Source organism: Opisthorchis viverrini, assembly GCF_000715545.1.
Source record: "Opisthorchis viverrini unplaced genomic scaffold opera_v5_138, whole genome shotgun sequence".
Lineage (NCBI taxonomy): Eukaryota > Metazoa > Platyhelminthes > Trematoda > Opisthorchiida > Opisthorchiidae > Opisthorchis > Opisthorchis viverrini.
Window position 1 is genome coordinate 138,159 of NW_008751794.1, and position 14,188 is coordinate 152,346.

General features: G+C 43.0%; 1 protein-coding gene across 1 annotated transcript in view; it reads left to right on the forward strand.

The window, feature by feature from the left end:
• Positions 1-2,652: 2,652 nt before the first annotated feature.
• T265_06569 (hypothetical protein) overlaps positions 2,653-14,188 on the forward strand; it is a gene marked incomplete at both ends in the record, with an annotated part of 44,740 nt that continues 33,204 nt past the window's right edge. Inside the window, 4 exons of the mRNA XM_009171872.1 lie at positions 2,653-2,708; positions 6,312-6,342; positions 9,531-9,784; positions 13,185-13,280. Coding sequence (XP_009170136.1) covers positions 2,685-2,708; positions 6,312-6,342; positions 9,531-9,784; positions 13,185-13,280 — 405 coding nt within the window. The remainder of the gene's footprint in view (positions 2,709-6,311; positions 6,343-9,530; positions 9,785-13,184; positions 13,281-14,188) is intronic.

Sequence of the window (14,188 nt, forward strand, 5' to 3'; positions counted from 1 at the left end):
CTGATGCTCTCCAATTTTGTTTGTCCTGTTCACTCCTTTGTTTTGGCCCCTGCACTTACACATGGCTTCGGTCCGATTTTCTAATGGTTCACTGGTCTGTTCCCTATCCGATTGTGATGATTAGCGCCCTCGTTTCCGGGGACGAGTTTGGATTTATTACTTGGTTGGGTAATTACTCCGATCAGGTTAATTTGCCTATTTTAATTCACCAGTTCCGCCTCATTTACGAGTCTATCACTTGTTTTATTGAGCTCTTTGGTTTTACGGTACCCTTATTCTTGTGGGTTGGTAAACGAGTTCACTATCGATGTGCTCGTTGGTGGATTTTTCAGCAGTAGTATGGATGCACAAACTAAGTTCTTTTCTGCCTATTCAGTCCAGCCGGCTCTCAAAGCACAAGGAGGATAAACGACTATAAATAAATGTTATCCGGATTACAAGTAAGTCAAAGGGATGTAACCGCGAATCGGCACGGATGCCAAACGGGCCAATTCACTATTAGCCAATTACCCCCAAACGCTGTACCGATGCTCCCAGTTAGGGTGTTAGTATGCACGTAACTGAGCACTGAAAACATCTTTTTGTTTGGTCTCCGATCAATCACAAGTTAACTGTTGAGCTAGGAGAACTGATCCAAAATATCTTTGCTAGATATCCTCATGAATTCACCTAAGCTACCAACACTTTGACAAAATGATGTCTAATACGTTCTGACTTACGATCTTTGCGCAGAACCTTAAAAGGGAATTCATTTGAAAAGTTTATGTCTTTGGTCTGCTTGACCCCAGTTATTAGGTCCATTGCTAGGAATGACGAATAAGTAATCGGAACACAGAGGGTAGAATGGGTGCCGTAAGAGGGAGTGGTTTATTTGACTTACATACCAAAACGTATTTGAGCTTAAAACCACTAGGTTTAGACGTGAAGAGCCGGGTAACTTGTGAAACCTTGAGTAACTACACGAGCTCGACAGCCCAACGTTGAACCTTTCGCAGCAGAACTTTTTAAGGGACTAGCAAGATTATGCCTGATATCAACAGAGGTGGCAGGGTGGACCGCCGATCTACCAATGGGCTTCCCTGTAATCAGACTAGGAATACGAGCATTAGTGGCAAAACCATAGCTATCCGGACTATCACGGATACCGAATTTAGGAGCGAAAAGAGCTGCAGCTGGCCTCCAAGTGTTAGGAACAGCACTGGTGGAGACAGGCAAATATGGAGTAGAACAGGTGCATAGGCATATTCTTTGTGAATCATAACACATAGTTTGTTGGGAACTAAAGAAATGCAAAGGTGCAGACAAGCAGAGATTCTTGTGTGTCACCCAATCGTGAAGATATGCGTAATGCAGGGGGCAGTATGTGGAGTAGACCTACTGACTGTTATCATAATCAGAAAGTATTGCTTATTCGTCAGTACGGTAAAAAGATTCAAAATAAATATTGTTGAGTCACGGGAGGATCTCGGGGGGAATATAAGGATTTTATTTTCCATGGAAAAGAGGTGTTGATGAGAAGAACTGAAGAAATACTCTCGCTGGTTGAAGTAATGTGAACCTGTGGGACTACTGTATGGCTTCACTATATCAACCGAACTTTGACCTAGGGCTGTTTTCGGCCATTACCTTACGTTTTACTTGCTTTCGCGTGATCTAGAGAGGTAACGAGTTCTGTGTCCACGACCTGGTGGCTGGGCATTGGATGTCTACGTGCACTGGGGTGCGGGTCAGATAAACAGAAACGGAAGTAGTGTGTCCCCTCAAAACACACCTGGCTACGGATAGAAATTCTGACACCTCCGAGCCGTTCGGCGACCTGAAATCATCTTCGGATACGATGATGTGTAAACCGATTTAGGATAGGGAGCTACTCTTGGGTGGTCAGCTGCATAGGTAGCCGATTCCTGGCACCGCAGAGACATCGGGATGTTTAGATGAGGATCAAACGTCTGTATTCGTACTCTGAACTCAAGGACCTGTCTCTTTTAGCCCATCAGGGCACGTCGTGGCCCTCGAAAATTCAATTCCATTGTGCAAATACCGAATGCCACAGGTTGAGCAGTGACCGTGTTTGTTGTTTTAGCGCGCAAAGTAATCAGCGGGGTTTTAAAAAGGAAGATTCACGTAATGGGGCCTGGCGGGGTGCTTGTTGATGGGATAATTTTTCACTACACACGAATTAATGGACAGTTGATCAGATGTAAACGTTGGGCTTACGTGTCCAATGATAGCCTCTTTATTTTCCCCGGTAGGTGCACTTTAGAATAACTCCAATAATCCGAACAGATGTATGCAATCCGAATACTTGCTACAGAGTTTATCTTGTACAGGCTGACTTGGGTATTTCCTACGAGGAGGATGATACTCCTTGGATAACAGTGAGATATTGTTGGTTGTGATTATCTGCATGACAGATCACGGAGCGAAATAATGCGACTTACTTTATACAACCTGAACGGGCTTACGATTTTAATAAATGGTTTAACGCGTTGCAAGAAGCTTCTGAGTGTAAAGGGCCGGGTTTTGGTTCATCAGAGTATGTTATTCACAGGACATCAACAGAACTAACTAATTTTAGAGCTCGGGATTCTCATACACCCCAGTTTCGGAACACTGGTAAGTCACGTTTCTGTTCGTCATTTTCCATAGCAGAATGGGATCAAAATGAGAGATATGAAGCAAGAATGGTAAAGCACTCCCAGTCTTCGGTAAGTATTTCGTCCATATTTAGACTTGTTAACACCGAAATGCTTGAAGTTCGTTCGAAGTTTTTTAACGTTTCATTATTTCAGTCTGAGGCGAAAAAAGCAAAGGACGAAAACCTTCTGTAGGTTCTATTGCTCCTCTGAAGGATTGTCATGAATGGGGGCCAAAACATCTATTCATTTTCGATCCTTGCCTTTTTGGTGGATTTCCACAAATTGGTCCGCCGAAGGCGCCTTAATTTTAGCTATTTGTTATTATCGAACCCTTCAGACCCTCGTTTTCTGGATGGATTCGTTATTACTCGAACGTGCCGCAAGATAACTGTGATTTTGCTTAGTGTATCTACTTAAAATAGTCCTGAGCTTGTGTTTCGCTCTCTAACCACTGAGCCATCTCAACTCAAAGAGTCCAGGCTCAAGAGTGGATCACTGTGATACCTGCTGGTCATCGACAGCAACACCGAATAGGGTTTTTCTTCTTCACACCTATCAAGCATCCTTCTATGATGATAGATATCGATTGTGAAATGATGCGCACTGAGCCGTTCCCGTTAAACAACACAGCATCAGCGGGTTGTCGCGAGTTCTGTAGTTAGTAGAGCAGTTTGTACAGCTGTTTACACCATTGTTTCCTCTAGGTCTTCTCAGTCCGGTAGGCTCGAAATGAGATGGACCGTTAGCGCCCGGTCGGTATTATTTGAACGCCCGCCGGATAGTGGCACAGGAGGTCGGTTGCATTGAAAAGTGAGGGCGGTGAACAAAGAGCATGGAGAAGTTACTAAATAACATAACCATAAGGAAGAAATTACCTGGGGTTACTGTTGCAATAATTTTAGTTCACGATGTGTGAGAGCAAAGGTCGATTTGTCCGTATAAGCTCTGTTTAAGTAACACTGCTTCTGACAGCCTTATATCAAACGGGAGGGGTAAGAATGCGAAGGCAAGCATCAATGGATGTCAGATGACCCTTTCCAATTGTGGATTTGGACAGTTTGATTTATCACCTGTTTGACTTCGGAAATTGAGCGTCCTAACGATATCATCTATCAGGTTTTCCAATAAGTTCCTGCCACAAGTGAAGTGTCTACCCGGATTTTCTGAAGCCAGTTTATCACGTGCGAACTAGTGACCACTCGATTGGATGGAAGAGTCTACAGCCGCAGACTATCCTGTATATAAAAATCGGACAGGCCATCCGGTACTCCAACGTTGACGTGATCCGGTTTATGCAACTGGCAATGTATGGTATTCATCACAGCCGACGAAACATCCGAGTAATTGCTCGGCGAGTTCCCTCAAGCTCATAACCTTCGCCCAGGGCGCCTGGAGATTAGTCTTACACCGGCCTGGCCGGCCTAGTAATATACTACCGGTCAGTCTTGTTAAATGTTTGCGCGCTTCCGTTCGTTTTACTCCGAGTTACTATGAATAACTACCCTGGTTGTATTGTCTTGAGATAGCATATACAATATCGTGCTGATTGGAATGGCTTCATCATCATTAGATCAGCATTTAACGTCACAACCGCAAATATAGTGGAATAATGTAGGCGAACTTTAAAGAAAAAGAAAGATACGTTCATGTATGTATATCGCTGTTTTGCTTGGTAAGTTGACTGGCCCCAACGCAGCATCTTAGTCTGCTTCATACCTGGTTGCAATCAGGTAGTGCCTTGCTTTGGAACCCGAAACTCATCCAGTCTTCAGATGTTTTCACCTTGTATGCGGTTGTGACGTTTGGATAACCCATACATTCTGCTGCCAATGAAAGAAGCCATGCGTTTTGATGTAGTTGACCTTCACCTTAGGATAAGCTTAAAGTCGTTCAGACCTTATTTTCAGTTTAGAGCCGTAAGCAAGTTTAAATTAGTCAGAAATCGTGCTATAGATGTTTCTTAGATGAAGGCATTGCTTTATCTGGCTCGCATACAAATGGCGCAGCAAAATCATATCGTACCATTTTTCGTGGTAATTTCAAAAGATGGGTGTAAATCCCGTGAAAAGGACCATGAAATCTCACTTCAGCCGACCTCGTTGTATAACGTGACGCTGTCAGACTGTTGCAATGAAAGGGATAAATAATATAACCTTATTCCCCAACGAAACCCGCCTTTTAGTTTCCACTTTTTCCCAACGAGATAGGTAAGGATCTCTTTTAGTGTCCACCTCGAGACACTAACCTGAATTATGTGCCCAGTGAGACACAGTTAAATAAACTGTGAATATAGTGTGTCCTTGCGTTCCGTTCTGAACAATCTCCAAGAAGTGTGATGACAACCTTCCCTCATTGATACTTTTTGTTAGGTTCAGTCCTCTCCCAACAACCGTTTTATGGGCACGAATAGTTTCCATCAGGTTTTCATATCTCCAAATCACCGCTGGTGTATAATTCCATAGGACTATGTAACACGGTGTAACTTGTTCCATCCCTTCTTCTATTGCTGATTACAATAAACTTCTTTTTACAAATAAATATCCATTAGATGGTGAGTCACTGTGTGGCTCTTAAAATTTTTGAAGCAAATTGCCGCTGTTCACGGCGATTAATTTGGTGAAGTAACCTGTGTTCAGGCTTCACGAAAGACCATTGCACCTATTCGTTTTCTCTTCGGCATCTACTTCACGTATCACGCAACAAAAAGTCTAGTACCTGCAATCATGAGTCACTGAACTGAGTCAAACATCACAAAATTGATGTTACGAGCGTACGTGTATGGTTTATGGACTATTGGTATCTCCGGGCAAGTTTCACAGAACATTCTTCTCTTAGCCGATGTGGAAAATCCCCGCTATGTTCCGGACTGTTTCCGAAAGAGATGTTAAATTCCTTTGGAGCGCGCGTTGGAGGGACCTATAGAGATGTGTCTTTACTGCGTAGAGACGACATACGTAGGGTAAACCGAATAGCCGAAAAATTGCAGATAGAACTACACAGTCAAAAAATCAAATCACTAAACCTTGTCACCTTTTCCGTACTTAGCTGCTATGCAAACGGAAGGAGACATGAGTGTTGGGATACTGCCAGGTTATCCAGGCCTAGACTGGAGCAGTCGATATGCTGGGTCGAGTTCGAACAACTGACTGACTCGTAAGATTGCGCCTTAAGCACTGAGCTATCTGGAGTTAAATCGGACCATAACAGGGGTCTGATGCTCCGCTCAATAAGAAATCTTTTGACTTTCTTGGGGTCGCCTCTGTAAAATGGCCACTTTTATGTAGCTGATTGAACATCTGATTTTAGGGGTATCTTTGATTGGTCCATTCATGTAGATGCGGCTTGCACTCAATGTTTCTCCTTTAAGCAACTCGTCTGACCAACTTCGCCGTCCTTTCTCGAAAGAATGCACGCAAATACCATGCAAATACCATACTGTCTTCAGATTTCTAAACGAGCATGGGCATTCCGAAGAGATTTTGTGTCTTAACTCACTGATTAACATTCTGTGTTAACGGACAACAACAGATGAGTGAGTCGCCAGTACAACACGGTGTTATCTAAGTTTAAGGACCTGTTCGTCGTGGGATTTTGGTTGTTTGTTTTCTCTTTCCGTATCCAGAGGCCGATCTAGGTAAACAAAAATTAAAAACGTCCCTTTTTGGCTTTCAGCGCCGGAAACCAGCTATGCGCGATTCGTCTAGTAAGTTCTCTGATTATCTATACTTGGCAATGGTGGTTACTCAGTACGTGGCAAAGGAAAATCCACTACGTGCTTGATGTCCAGCCTTTTTCGACGGGTGTCACTATTACCAGTGAAGCTCTGATTTGTTTGCAGTTTCCAGGTGAATTAATCATTAACCCAAGCACCATTAGGACACTGTCCCAATCAGCAATAACTAAAACTGCTTTAAGAATTGCGTTTATCGGGGCACAGAGGAAGATAAACTTCTAGGATGGTTTAAGACAAACTTATCGTTCTTTAGATGGGTTTTTTATTTTAACTTGCGCGTTATGTGTTATGATTTGTCTTTCAGAATCATGTGGTTAATTATGATCAGTTCTCACCATTCACTAGTTTTTGGATCTTCAACAAAATGGCTAAACCAATAAAAGCTTACTTTAACTTAGATAGTGCGCGCAGTGATGGAAAGGGCAACCACTTGGCCTTAAGGTTACTTTGTGAAATTCCGGGTCTGAGCATCAAGTTATCGGATCCTTCAAAATCTACCGGAGTCCCAATAAGGAGGGAACGCTTGGAATATTGCATTTGCAGGATAACACTCTTGTTTGGTAATTATTGCCCACCTCCTTTCTAGTTCATCAGTTTCAAGCAGGTTTCGGTAAAAACATTTCAAAATATCGCCCGGTCATCTCATGTACTACGCTAGGGTGCAGTTCCCTCTGAGAGTGGGAGAAAATTGACTGGTTTTCCTTAGATGGAAACAGAAGAGTAGTTGGTCGGTTGACGGAAAACTAGTCGCTCACACTGCGAACTCAATCCTACTTGAGGTACTGCGACCAACAGCATCCTTGTAATTCTGTTAGCTTCCATGAGCGATTATTTTACATAACAAACGTAAGATGTCCAGTTCCGTAGGTTTGCTTTATGATGAGTGCTAACTCTTCTTACTGCATTGAAGTGTTATGTTCGTGAATAACCAGGAGGAACGGAGGAATTAACTCACAAAACCACATTGTTATCTCCACTGATTCCCCTCCTCCTCCGGATGATCTCACATGTATCATATCCGAGCATCAATCTCCCACAAGATCCTCCTGCGAGGAGAAGCTACCTATCATTATCAGTCAGTGATTGGATCCCATTAGTTGTTTTCACGGGGATAACCCTTCGAAGTAGACGCTTAAGACTCCGCTTCCTCGAGATGGCATCTCTTTGAAGCTTCACTGCAGCTCGAACTGAATAAATTGCCTGTTGACTTCGAGTGGTCACACATTTACACTTTTTCTGGTTCTAGTTGGCGCTGGTGTCTTTGAAATGTAAGCAGAGCGAAATAAGCCTCACAAAGTGAAAGAACTCCGGTGCGATACACTCGCGATGGCGAGCTACGTGACAGTCACACCGAAATGACGAACCTGCATGAATTACTCTAAAAATGTGCTAGAAATCCACCTTTTTACCTTGTATATACATTATTTTATCTAGGACCGTATGTATTACGCCTATATGATGTACATTGCTTGCAGCAAGGTACAGGACAGCAGCTGTTTTCATAGTGAAGGGTAAACTGTTAAAGATATTTGCTCAAGCGCTCAGTCTCATGCCGACCAACTGGTTTTCAAATTGCGCAATTCATATCTTAAAAGTACTGTATATTACGGTCGAAATTTCCCCTAGTTCCAGCAAGCCTAACTTTCTAATGGAGATTTCGGCTTGTGACTGTCGTCACTCTGTATCGAAAAGCGAGGACTTTAACTGTTGCATATTTATCGGGGATCGATAGCGTTGCGCACCATGTGAACGTTCAGAGGCTGAACCATAGAGCCAGGAGTGGCAGGACGGATAATTCACCACTCAGAAGGTACCAGCGATGCTTTAAATGCTTTGGTAAACAACTTCTGTTTGCCGAAATGGACCAACATCGTTGAATGTTTCTGATCTCGCTTATCATTTGGTGTGGAGCCGTCTGAATGACTTACATTCCCTTGCGATAGGCCTGTATTGCGTAGTGTTATTAGTCCCCTCTAATCTTGGTTCCAAGATTCTGTGGTATTCTACACTCCTTTTTGTGAGTGAATTTCGAAATTTGTCGTGAGGCAAACTATTTGGAAACCCGGGTCTTATTGGTTTGAGAAGGTTCATGCTACTTGCTGGTATTCAGGAACTAATTCACCGTAATAATCCAGTATAGTCTATGCAACTCTGTTCGAAGATGTAGCGGATCATTCGGTACAGCTTGAGACCGTAGGAAATAGTGTTTCGCTGGACGTGGTGTCCTTTTTGTGATAGCTCTCGTTCGGCCAATGAGGGATCGCGATTCGAGTTTCGACGGAACGTCCGAATAAATTAACAAGAAAGCCACTTTTGTGGACGAATTTCAAATAAACGTCAAAGGCAGAGGATGGGCGCATTGTCGGGCAAAAACAAGTCTTGCGGTGTTTTTCCCCCCACCATACCACTTACTTCGGATAGCCTTATCCTTGAGTTAATTATCCTTTTTTGTAGACCATTTGAGAAGCAGCATATAGTTTGCAGTCCTATGTCTACTCCTATTCCTTTACCTCTATTCCTTGAGCTTCGTATCTTTCAACAAAGGAAAAAGCGTTGCCTTCGATGGGTAACTACCCAGTTTCCGAACAAACTGAGCATTCCTTGGCCTCCAAGGCTTGGTTTTGTATTCCACTTTCCCGTTTTTCGGTGATCGGAACCAATGTGCCTATGGTACACGGTTTATAGCTGATAATTTGATCGGTTGATTGATCTGGAATAGAAATTTTATAAAATCCTACATAGGAGTTGAAACCATGGCGCACTGAAAGTTTGCCAGTACCTACTGTGTGGGACCAGTGAGTTTCACCCGGCATTTCAAGGACACTATTATGCAGCTATGGTTGGGTGAAACTGTGTGCGACTGAAGAACACTTCTTGCTATGATCGTGGAGCGTGCACGTTTTGTGAGTGTTTGGTCCACAAAAAACCATTAATCGAACTCAATTGGCTGCCTGGATAAGCAGCAACCGTTGCTCTTGTTGTTTATTGGTGCTAATAGTTCATGACGGTGCACTATAGCAAACACTTCTACAAAGGGATCTTCTCAATGTCTATTCATTAATTTGTTGTGACGGTTACTTAGTTAGGTGGAGCACATAAACTACGTTGAATCACTTCGTTGCACAGTATTTTGTAATTTCTTTCTTCATGGGCTCCAGTTGTACAGGAAGGGAAGTCACCCGCGCGTCAAGCTAATCCTATTTGGAGTGAGCCACAGGAACACCGGCGTAGTTCAGTCGATCGACCTATCCCGCCAGCAAGGCCAAGACACAGGAAATTGAGTTCCACGCCAACCATCAGAAATACAGCCATTTCACAGCTCGATGAGGAACCGCCTCCCCGACCTCCTCGAAGCAGTACTGCACTGCATACAGTAAAAGAACACCCGAGCATGAAGGACTCTGAAATAGCGGTAAGTTTCGCTTCTCACTGTACTCTTGCCTCTGACTTGTGTGTGAATGATCTGTTTTACTTTACGCATGACAAGAAGCTTGGTGTTTGAAATTCACTGGCTTCTTACGTTTTTTTATCTGTGATGAAGTCGATTATAGAGTCCATGTCATGTTTTTTAAGATGTGCTTTAGAAGCAAAGATGCTTAAGAAGCCACTTCCATCATAACTTGTGAGTAGAAATACCTCGAGAGCCTCTGACCCACGTGATCCCCTTAGTGCCATAAACTCCGTTCCGGGCTGTGAAAACTTGCAATATTGCGTTATTTTGACCTGGATATGCGGCGGATAAGTTGACACACAGTTAACAAGTCATAGTATGGCATCCCCGTGGAGCGACTGTGGTTTTCGCTACGCCAGTCAGAATCATGTTTCTACCCTCGTCAGGATATAATGGAAATTTTCACAAACGTTGGCCCCTCACTAACAGACATAAATGCATTTTTTCGATTACTTTCCCGCTCTTGCACGGTGATTCCACCACCTTGCTGGCTCTATGTGCTTAGATTATCCGCCGTTACCTGAAGTTCCCCTCATCAGTTAGGTTCCTTATTCTTCCAAATGGAAGATATTTCCATAGGTTCGAATTTATATGGCGCAGTTTTCACGTTATTTATCTGTGTGTCTACCACTTCCTTTTTCAAAGTTCAACCATCCACAGAATTTTATATCGCCCTAGAGATTCAGACTCTTCAGATGTCATGTTTACCGGATAGCATGACAAATGAAACGATCTTCATTGCGGATATTGATCATTCGGCGGGATTGTCTTCGACACATCACCACCACCAGAATATAGTTGGAATTCACTTATTCGATATATCAGTCATCAAAGCTCCATTGAGGAGTTCGAGGTGTCTGAGTATTTTTTATGGCGCCAACTTACTTATAACCGGAAGCTCTGCGGTTCGGTTCCAAACCCATCATCTCGATTGTTCCCGCTTAGGTTTGGGCAATCTGGCAGTATCTTAGCCCTCTTGATTCCTTCAGGTGACAGCTAGGTACCGAAAGGGTGTTACAGCTGAAATAACGAAGACGAAAGCCCCATCAAACCCTAATTCTCCATAGGGTTGGAAACATTTCATCAACCGACAATACTGCCCCGGTTGAAAACCACCAACCTAATAGTTTCGATTGCTCCCACAGCAGATAATCCATTTAATGTCATACAGCTCCTCATCGGTCAGTGACCACGTTGACTGAAATGTATTCCAGTGCAGTTAATCTCATTTTGATATTTCAAGCATAACCATCAACCATCACTTCGCTCCTATGGAATGGGGCGTGCTACTGCAGGCGAGAAATTGATATGGCCCGGAAAATCAAAGGGCATTGGTTTCGAGTTGACGTAGAAAAGATGATAATTCAGAAAGCCTTTAACATAGACTAAAGGACACATAACGCAAACGGGACTCTGTATTTTCATTGGATTGGTATGTAGTTGGGCCCACATTCAAAGTTTTTCAAACACCTCCCCTGCACCGGTGTAGTCGAATTTATAAGGATTTCGCCCTGCTAAATATTTGCATGATCTTCTGATGGTACACTGCCATATCCTTATGTCGATCGTGTGACCCTTTTTACATGACAATATAGACCCATTCTCGCACAAGTTGGGCGCAATGAGGCTATGGACATATTTAGGTGACTGAGTTCCACAAACTAGCGAGTTGGAAGGTTTGTTACGTACGTCTCATTATATTGCTTCTGAACTTGATGACTGTGTCTTTTAACTTACGACTTTACTCCGCGCTACGCTCTTTCTGGTCCTTTGTACCCGGTGTGCATGATGTCCAGCGTTGTTAGGCTTGTTGCATACTGCCCAAATGAAGCGCGAGTACCTAGCTCCACTCTATTGGGTGCACAGCTTTGTGGACGCTCGCGACTCACATCGACTGTACAGATCCCACATCTAATTAGCTGCGCCCTCGCTTATCATCGACAACAAAAATCACGTGATTATCACACTACCTTTTTAGAACTAGGAGGTGCTACAAGCAACGTGCAAAGTACAAAGCGCACTTAGAGAGTATATGTGAAAAATTGTACTCTGTTAAAAGAACTTTAGTAGCACTCGCTTTGGCCCCTTCTGTTGATATCACTGGTTTCTGGTCTTAATCTCATGTGTTTCGTTTCTGTCGACCTTTGCTGCTACATTACGCTATGTGGTATTCTACATTTTTTCTTTTATATATGTATATATATTATTCACATAGTTACGGCCTCATTTTTCATCGGTTTTAGCTGGCATGAAATAAGGTATGATGCAGAAATGAGATCCCAAATACCTACATCCCCCAACCCTATACTAATTGACTCTAATTCAAATGAGAATAAGCATGATCATGATAGAAAGACAAATGCGGCCATGGATTCAATTTTGGAGCTCTGTAGCGCGCTCCATACCGTAGTTGTGTGGCAGTAGCGTACAGCTTTTGGAATCGAATTGGTCTGCAAGTTCGGACTGACCACGGCTTCTTAATAATCATCATCGTCGACAGCATATAATCAATGTTCACCACTTGTGTTTCGCTGTCGCACAACCGTAATGTATTTAGAAGTCATATTGTAAAAAATGGAATCAAACTGCATGGGGAAGGGATTTAACGCTAGTCCGCCACAAACGATTCGACTTATCTGCACCTCCAGGTACTCATTCAATCCGGATAGAAATGGATAAGATGAACGCCACCGACATCGATTAACAGGTACATCTTTTAGCTTCTCCAACCATCCACAGGAGAGATTATGCGGACCCCGTCCTGGAAGGCGAGTTTCACCGACAGCACCAAGACTTTTCAAAGTCGCTTTCATACCCCTCTGTCAGATCAATGGTTGGCCACCTCTCTGCTTCTGCCATTCTGAAGTGGGCACGGAGTTTTTAGTTGCAGGACACCACTATGTCAGGAGGCGATAACTTTCAGAAAAACCCGGAGACTTTGACAACGAAATCTAGATTAAGAGTCAGTTGAGCGTTCGAATCCGTATAAATCTGACAGAAAAGGAAGCGGGCAACTCGGTCAGCCTAACAGTGTTGAAATCATAAATTTTTTCAAGACTGTAGTTTGAACTACGTAGTATGAACGAACATCAAAAGAACTGCTGAAGTCATTGTGATCACAGGGAGTTGAATGACAAACTGGCACGCTCGTAGCTCCATATGTTAATCGTAACACCCAAGGAAGTTTGTCTGACTTATATAACCAACATCGTTTTAAGCAAGACTGCTTACTGTTGAACGTCATAATAAGGTATATCAACTGACAGCATTAGTGTGGGTAAAGGATTTCTTCACTGTGCATTCTTTTTCAAAAATCTGTCGCTTATTCTTATCGTTTCTTCAACGATTTCCTGCTTTCAAGGTAACAAAACCTCTGTCTGAGTTGCAGAGTCGCTATCCAGTGAGCGGACTGGCGAAACGCATGAGTATCTCAGCGTCGGATTTATTTGGAAAATCGGTAAGGCATATGTGGACTGAATTTCGCCCCGGCAGTCATCTAATTGCACTCAGACTGTTTGGAAGTGCAAAATGTCCACCGAAAAATGAGCTAAATATTTCTTTCCCACGATAGCTAGATGCGATTCTTCATGTGTGCAGTAAATCTTGAAAGTATTTGTTCAATAATCAGCTTTAGTTGACCCTGTTTGAACCCCGTTTTAGATCAAACCCTGCAAATTAAGGTAATTTGGTGCAACCATTTAGAGAGATCCTAATTTCAGCCTACTAATTGCCTTCTTGATCATGTCTAGGTTTGAACAACTAGATGTTATCTCGCCCGTCCCACTCGTTACTACTATGTGCCTGAAGGACACCACAGCTAAGAGGCTAGGTTTAGATTGATTGTAATTCGGACAGAATATGGAGTTTCACACGAAACCCAGGGCGACAAATCGGCAGTTGGGCTCAAATTGAGGTTCTCCCGGCGGTATGGTGTTTTATACTTATGTAGTAATGTGGTATTTTAACATACCTAGGTAAGATATCCTCAATTTACTCGTGATTCATTGAACAAAATGTACTTCGGGATACTCCAACTAATTAGAAAACGGATTGGAAGAGCCAAAATGTCGACTTTGTATTGTTGTGCTACCTACTTGCTCATCCTTCCTTTTGGTATCAGTGTGAAATAAATCTGCTTGTGTTTGAAAAACCGTGCCTGTTCGCTGATCGACCAATCATATTACTATTACCTCACGCAGTGAATATCCACAAGGGGTTTACACCGTTTCGTTACCTCCCACTTTTAAATGGTTAACACTCGAGCTAACCATTCTGCTCTGCAAGTCGTCACTTTACTGAACGGTTCGTCTTCGTCCGTTTAAATGTGCCTATTAGCATATGCTGACCACAGATAAACACATTTCT